The sequence below is a fragment of the Anneissia japonica genome, unplaced genomic scaffold, assembly GCF_011630105.1.
Source record: "Anneissia japonica isolate Jap-2015-1 unplaced genomic scaffold, ASM1163010v1 scaffold2207_len539183_cov196, whole genome shotgun sequence".
Lineage (NCBI taxonomy): Eukaryota > Metazoa > Echinodermata > Crinoidea > Comatulida > Comatulidae > Anneissia > Anneissia japonica.
In genome coordinates, this window is record NW_022699997.1 from 285,460 (window position 1) to 292,896 (window position 7,437).

A 7,437-nucleotide genomic window follows, 5' to 3' on the forward strand; every position below is an offset into this window, starting at 1 on the left:
GACCAGAAGAGGGCGCTAAATTATCAACAAAACCACATGTTTGTTTCTCCTTGTGCACAACAACAAGTCAAAACTCAGACTTTGCAATTAACTTTCTTCATCAAAGTCCAGGACGTTGAGTACATACAGCACATATTTTATAATATTAATACTTTGTTAAATAATCAGTAAACAAAATGGGCCTGTGGCGCAACCTAGCATTGCCTAGCCATCGAGTTATAATAGGCCTAAATATGGCCTAGGCTAGGCCAGGTGTACGCTAGCTTTCCTCTTTTGTGTAGTCCTAGCTACAGTAGGTAGGGCCTAGGTGCCTAGGCATAGAGTCTAGCTTACCTGTAGCTAGGCTCCGGCAATAGGAAGTTTAGACAGGACCGTTTCGGCCGCAATATCTCAGAATGGGTAATTGGCCATCACTTCCGCCCAATAATGTGTTTTGCGGCTTGTGTTCAACGTGTGTTCAATTTTGTTTTGAATTATAATTTTATTCAAAATTTCGCGACCCTTATTCTCTTAAATTTCTACCCTAGTTTTTGTGTGGTGGATATATTCCCGCACAGGCCTTATTTTCAGTCTTGTATGGTACCATAGTAGTATAGTAGTTTAGTTCAGTCTTGTATATACTTTATTTACAGCTTGAACCTATATGGATCATCCTGTGAAGCTTGGGCTATATTTGGTCCAAAATAAGGAATGTGTATGTTTAATTTTAAGTTCCAATAATTTTTTAACTAATTAATGATTATTTTTTTGAGTGGATATTAATGTTAAATTTTATTATTTCCTTTTTTTTTTCAGGTTGTCTTCTAAGAATTCTGGTACAAATCAGATTTGATTTTCCTTTAAGCTGACATGAAATACAGTAGAAAACGAAGATTTTTAATATATTAAATTGTTTTCTGATCATGTATACTGTAACAAGAAATTTAAGCATTCTGAAAATATTCAAACAAGGAATAGGTACACATGGAAATTGGATTTTCTTTGAAAGTACTTCGATATTCGTTGATCGGATCAAATTTTCTATCAGTCGTGTGATCTCAAAGCAGACTGTTGCATCTTCAACAATCTACAGAGAAAATTCTAATAAATATGTTAATAAACGAGAGGCAGAGGAATTGCCCGTCTACCAGTTTAGTGGTGACCATCGTCAGCGAAAGCACCGTGTATATGTTTGGGGAAATTCTGTGACTGGAAGCCTAGGAGTACCAACATTTGTCAAACCGAAGCCTAATGTTCCAATTCGGAAGAAACAAACTGCTCCGTATTTGCTTTTCTTTGAAGAAAAGGTAGGCCAACATACAGTATTTTGTTTTTTTGTAAGAGTACTATAGATTGGATCAATGAGGTATTTTAAATAATAATAAATTCAAATAATTAGAATTTCAAAAAATGGAATCCATTTCATGTAGTTGAAATAACTATTAATACTGAAAGCAAGTCAATTGAGGATTTTTAAATTAGCAGGATCAAAATATTTTCGGAAAATATTCCAATTCATTCCACACATTTTTAACATCTCCCCTCTACAGATTCCCGTACCCCACTTTATGGATGATATTGATCGGAAAGAGGTCTCATAAATACTTTCCAACAGTGTGCTGTAAAGCTGATAGATGATGTGCCAGTGGAAATATAAGATAGAGGGGGGGGGGGGGGCCGGGGGGGGGGGGTCCAAAAAAAGGAATTTTATATGTTGAGGGTCCAGACTACCTGAGGCCCACCATGGTTGGCGTTAAGGTTGGAAATTTTATGTCTATCACATCTACACTTCTAGATGGCCAGAAGTGGCACTCCCAAATTTAAATTTGCATGTAAATTTTTCTATTAAAAGACTTAGGAGGTCCCCTTAAGTCAGCGTATCGTTGCCTATCGTTAATTTCAATGTTCCTAATTTTTTTGTTAGATAACTGATGTTGCATGTGGCTATGGTTTTTCACTGTTCAGCAGTAATGGTCCAACTTCATCAAAACTTTGGGGTACAGGTATCAACACAGATAGCCAACTAGGATATCATGAAAAGCAAGTTAATAGAGGTAAGTAGGTTGCAATCATTGCAGAATGAAGCAAGGCTTTCTGCTATAGTATAGAACCATGGTTCCGTACTATAATGTTTTATGATCCCAATATAAGGGTCAAGATTGATCATGTTGCTGAAATCCGTCTGGAATTATTACAGTGTCACTAATTATTGTTTGTTGCTTTTTTTTAACCAGCTTAAAAATACTTAAAGGTTATTAATTATATTTATATATACCAACTACATAGATTCCAGGCATTTGATTGGTTAAGAACCAAGCAATAGTTCCAGCCATACCCTCCTAGCCAGACAGTAGTATTTTTTTTTTTTGCCCTTTTGCAAGGTGCTCGTACATCGCGATGTAGAAATTTATGCTAAGTCTATTGTTAAGGGCGCGCTTTTACTAATTTAATCAAATTAATTGATCTAATTTGATGACCTGGAAGCTGACGATCACTCTGCTGTACACTGCGAATTGGTAGGCTGAAAATAACAATGGCAGACTGTTCTAGATTTAAACTGGTTGATGAACATGAGATTTGTGAGTGAGTTTACATCCAGTGATATGAAAAAACAAGTTTTGTAAGCCGTCCGAATATTTGAAGAGTATCTTGAATAGTGGTGGTGCAAAGGTTTGCCCAACGGGAGATCTGAGGTTCCCGGTGGGGGACTGATGTCCCCCACAAAAAATGTGGGCGTGGTCGGGTGTCGCTCAGAATTTCTAGAAAGTGTTCCAGTGGGCGAAGCCCCCGAAAAACATAACAATTTAGGGGTCTCAAAGGCTTATTTAATTGGTTTTGGAGTCTACTAATATGTAAAAAATACATATATACATTTTTTCTCCCCGACAAATTGTGGATTTTCTGTCCAACAGTGTGGGGTGGGGGGGGCTGGTCCCCTGGTTCCCGCTGGCGCCACCCCTGATCTTGGAGCCACAACTGTGATTTACCGAGTGTAAATTTTTTATCAAATGCAGGCGTTATCAAAAATGTAGTTCTGGTCTACCTACTGTAGGCCTACGCCTCTTCACAACTCAAGAATGTGGAATCAGTGTTTTTCATTTTCATTCATTTATTTATACAAAAAACACATCGAAATTGCAGCCTAAAGGCTGAATTGCACGATGTTTACAATAAAAACAGTTAAATATAAAAAAATAAAATAAAATAAAAATGCAAATATTAATAAGGCCTTAAATTCTGTTCCAATACAGATTTGTTCAGCGGCGTAGCTAGGTGATGATGGGCTCCAGTGCAAGTTATAATTCTGGGCCTTTTGATTTGAAGCGTCAAGCACGGCCGTCAGGCCTAGGACTGGGGGACCTGGACAGGGGACCGCAAACATCCACAGATTGCATACAAAAAATTCATTTTACTATTGTGCTTCTTTTTTAAACATTTATCTATAAAGCTTCATGACTGCACACACAACGAGCAAAGGTAACAGAATAACAATACAGAAAAAGCAGCGAAAGTGAAGAGATAAACAGGTTTTAACTACCTGTACATCCTCCCCCCCCCCCCGAATAATAAATTAATGTCACATCGAACAAAAAAAGTGAGTTCCACTTTGTAAAATATACAAAATACAGTACTACATAAAAAGGTATAAAAATAGAGATATACATTGAACATTATAAAATATATATTGTTATAGTAATACAAGACAGAAAATTATTGAATTATTCAAATCCAATCAGGTCATTTATAAAGCGCCTTTCTTTGCAGATACGAAGCGCTGCACTCCACATACCTATAGGCACCTCACAACCCACAGGCAGTCATGATCATTGCCTAACCCAAGCATAGAACAAGTAAACAAATCAAAAGAAGCAGTGGCAAAGTTCAGAATCATAATAAAATAATGCAACAATAAATGAAATAAAAATAAATATGAAGATAATAAATTGAAGAGGTGAGTCTTTACGTTAAACCTATAGACAGCCAAATATGGTGATGATCAAATGTGCACTGGAAGGTTATTCCAGATGAGTGGCACCTCGCACGGAAAAGATTTGTAACCAATATGTTTTGTTAAATAAGTAAAAAGTCAGAGATATATTGTGAGCAAAGGCCAGACAGTGACTTAAAAGCGAGGACCATTAATTTGAAATAAACCCTTTGCCTAAAAGGCAGCCAGCGAAGTTCACGGAGAAGATGTGATGCGTGAGTATGAGAGGATCTGATGTTAAAAATGAGACGTGCAGCAGAATTCTGCAACTTCTGTAATTTTAGAGAATCTGTAACAGTCAACTTATGAATTGCAGTAATCAATTCTTGATAAAACAAATGCACGAACAGCAGGTGTCATGGTCAATAAATTGGCGTATCCTCCATAAGTTACGAATATGGTACTTACATATAGACTGAACATGACAACAATGGCCAATGACAACATGGAATCGAATGTGATACCAAGATTTCTAACCACATTAGTAGGAAAAATGATAAGTTCTCCAAGGGACAGAGAAGCCTGTTTAACGTGATCAAGCTGAAAGTGAATCTTGGAAGCACATACAATGAATTCTGTTTTATCATCAAGTTTTAGCTTATTCTGAGCCATCCAAATCTTAATATCCTTGATACATAACCTAAACTTATCTAAAGCCAGATCAACAGTAGAGGGATCAGAAGCTGTCTCTTATACACATCTAGATGTGTATAAGAGACAGGGTCAAGATTGATCATGTTGCTGAAATCCGTCTGGAATTATTACAGTGTCACTAATTATTGTTTGTTGCTTTTTTTTAACCAGCTTAAAAATACTTAAAGGTTATTAATTATATTTATATATACCAACTACATAGATTCCAGGCATTTGATTGGTTAAGAACCAAACAATAGTTCCAGCCATACCCTCCTAGCCAGACAGTAGTATTTTTTTTTTTTGCCCTTTACTTTGGATGTTGTTGCTATGTGTTCACGATACTAGTTGTTGATTCAATAAAAGTACAGTACAACTTTGAATTAGTTTTCGGGTTCTTTATTGGCATTATACATCACAGATACCAAGATTTCTAACCACGTTAGTAGGAAAAATGATAAGTTCTCCAAGGGACAGAGAAGCCTGTTTAACGTGATCAAGCTGAAAGTGAATCTTGGAAGCACATACAATGAATTCTGTTTTATCATCAAGTTTTAGCTTATTCTGAGCCATCCAAATCTTAATATCCTTGATACATAACCTAAACTTATCTAAAGCCAGATCAACAGTAGAGGGATCAGAAGGATCTAAATCTAGATATAGTTGCAGATCATCGGCATAAAAATGATAATTAATACAATGACAGCTGATGATGTCTCCAAGCGGACTAATATATCGGCTAAAAAGAGAGGGACCCACTACCGAGCTTTGTGGAACCCCAAATGCTAACTAGATTTGAACTTGTCACTGAGGACGAGTTAGGTGATTCGCTGTACTTTGACCCTTATAAAGCTCACGCGGTGCTGATTGAAAAGTGTCATAATATGCTAAAATATGCTGTAATTAGTTTTTTAAAAAAGAATAATTTTGAGCATTTTGAAAAATTTACGCATGCGTACACGTACGTCTTGACGCCCGTGAGCACGGTAATAGCACAAAAAGTGACTCCTGATTTGAATAATGTGTCAAGAACACAAAGTATGTAACAAACGTGATTTCCAGCTTTAGTACGTGTTGCGTGCGTGGAAATGAACGTATGGCGCATAAATATGGAAAGTTTTGGAACGCTGAAAATGACCCGAAACGTTCTTTAAACTATCTGAATAGTGATATGGAGAATTTTCAAATTTTAACAGAAGCGCAGGTCACGATGTGTGCGTGTACAGTAATGGCACACGAAATTAAACATTGTCAAGTGTTTTTAAAGCCGCCTGTTAGTTGGTAATGCCACACAAATTTTCTCTTCATATAACCTATATATATATATCAGTCTGATAGCGTCGAAATACAGTCTGCCGCCCTCTCTCTGTTCTATCTCTTTACATCTTTTAAGAATGAGAGATAAAAGGGCTCCTAAAATTAATTCTTTTTGACCATACTGACGTGATGAAAATGAAAAATAAAGGGACACGTCTGAAAGAGAATTGGTTTAGCTATAATATAGGGGAAAAAAATCATTCAAGATAAGCGAGATACGTTCAAACGAGTATAATAAGTAATAACGTCAGTTTTTTCTTAATTTAAATGGCAATATGATGACATCACAATGTCCGATCAGCCATTATGATCTATAAAATCGCATCTACAACTCATGTGCTCTCAGAATATGTAATAAATATTGGGGGTCACCTTTCATCCTAAGGAGCTATATTTGATTATAAATAGGCATAATTATAAGCATATGTAATTTTTGACGCACGAGTACACGCACGTTAAGACGCGCAAACAAAAAAGTAAGATACCTAACATTCAACTTTGACCTGAAGTATAAGCCCATTTAATATTATTCAGAAATGACGAATGTTTAAGATGATTTAACGTCATCAACGTTTTGAGAAAGGAAATATATATATTTAAAAAAAAAATCAAATGGCAATATGATGATGTCACAATGTCCGATCAGCCATTATGATCTATAAAATCGTATCTACAACTCATGTGCTTTTAGAATATGTAATAAAAATTGGGGATTACCTTTCATCCAAAGGAGCTATGTTTGATGATAAATAAGCATAATTATAAGCATTATAAGTAATATTTGACGCACGCGTACGTGCACCTTAAGACGTGCAAACAAAAAAGTAAGATACCTGTACCTAACTTTCAACCTTGACCTGAAGTATAAGCCCATTTATATTATTCAGAAATGACAAATGGTTAAGATGGTATGACGTCATCAATGTTTTGAGAAAAGAAATATAAATTTTTTCTTGTTTTTTAATTCAGATGGCAATATGATGACGTCACAATGTCCGATCAGCTATTATAATATATAAAATCATATCTACAGCTCATGTGCTTTCAGAATATGTAATAAAAATTAGGGGTCACCTTTCATCCTAAGGAGCTATAACTGATTAAAAAAAGATCTGATATAAAGCATATTTTAATTTTGACGCACGCGAACGCTCGTGTTATTACGCGCGCTCAAAAATATAATGTACATAACATTTAACCATGACCTGAAGTTTATGCCTACTAAATATGATTCAGAAATCATGAATGATTAAGGTGAAGTCATCAAAGGTTTGACGAAAGAAAGATGAGGGGGTAAGCAAATCCCTATATTTTGACCATGATGACGTCATCAAAATGTGAAGAAGTGTACGTATATTAAAGAAAATTGCCTTAGCTATAACATACTCAAAGTTGGAAGACAATCGATCAAGAATAAGCGAGATACGCTCAAATGCGCATTTTTTTAAAATGACGTCATCGATAATATTCAGTTTGTTGAATTCAGATGGCAATATGATGACGTCATAATGTCCGATCAG

General features: G+C 35.8%; 1 protein-coding gene across 2 annotated transcripts in view; it reads left to right on the plus strand.

Moving 5' to 3' along the window:
- Window positions 1–21: 21 nt before the first annotated feature.
- LOC117103258 (RCC1-like G exchanging factor-like protein) overlaps window positions 22–7,437 on the plus strand; it is a 22,111-nt gene continuing 14,695 nt past the window's right edge. The window contains exons 1-3 of one of the 2 annotated variants that reach the window (XM_033243824.1): window positions 22–114; window positions 796–1,286; window positions 1,904–2,033. In XM_033243824.1, coding sequence (XP_033099715.1) covers window positions 903–1,286; window positions 1,904–2,033 — 514 coding nt within the window. In that variant the 5' untranslated portion in view covers window positions 22–114; window positions 796–902. Of the gene's footprint in view, window positions 120–795; window positions 1,287–1,903; window positions 2,034–7,437 lie in introns of both variants that reach the window. The other variant, XM_033243823.1, reaches the window with a different exon arrangement.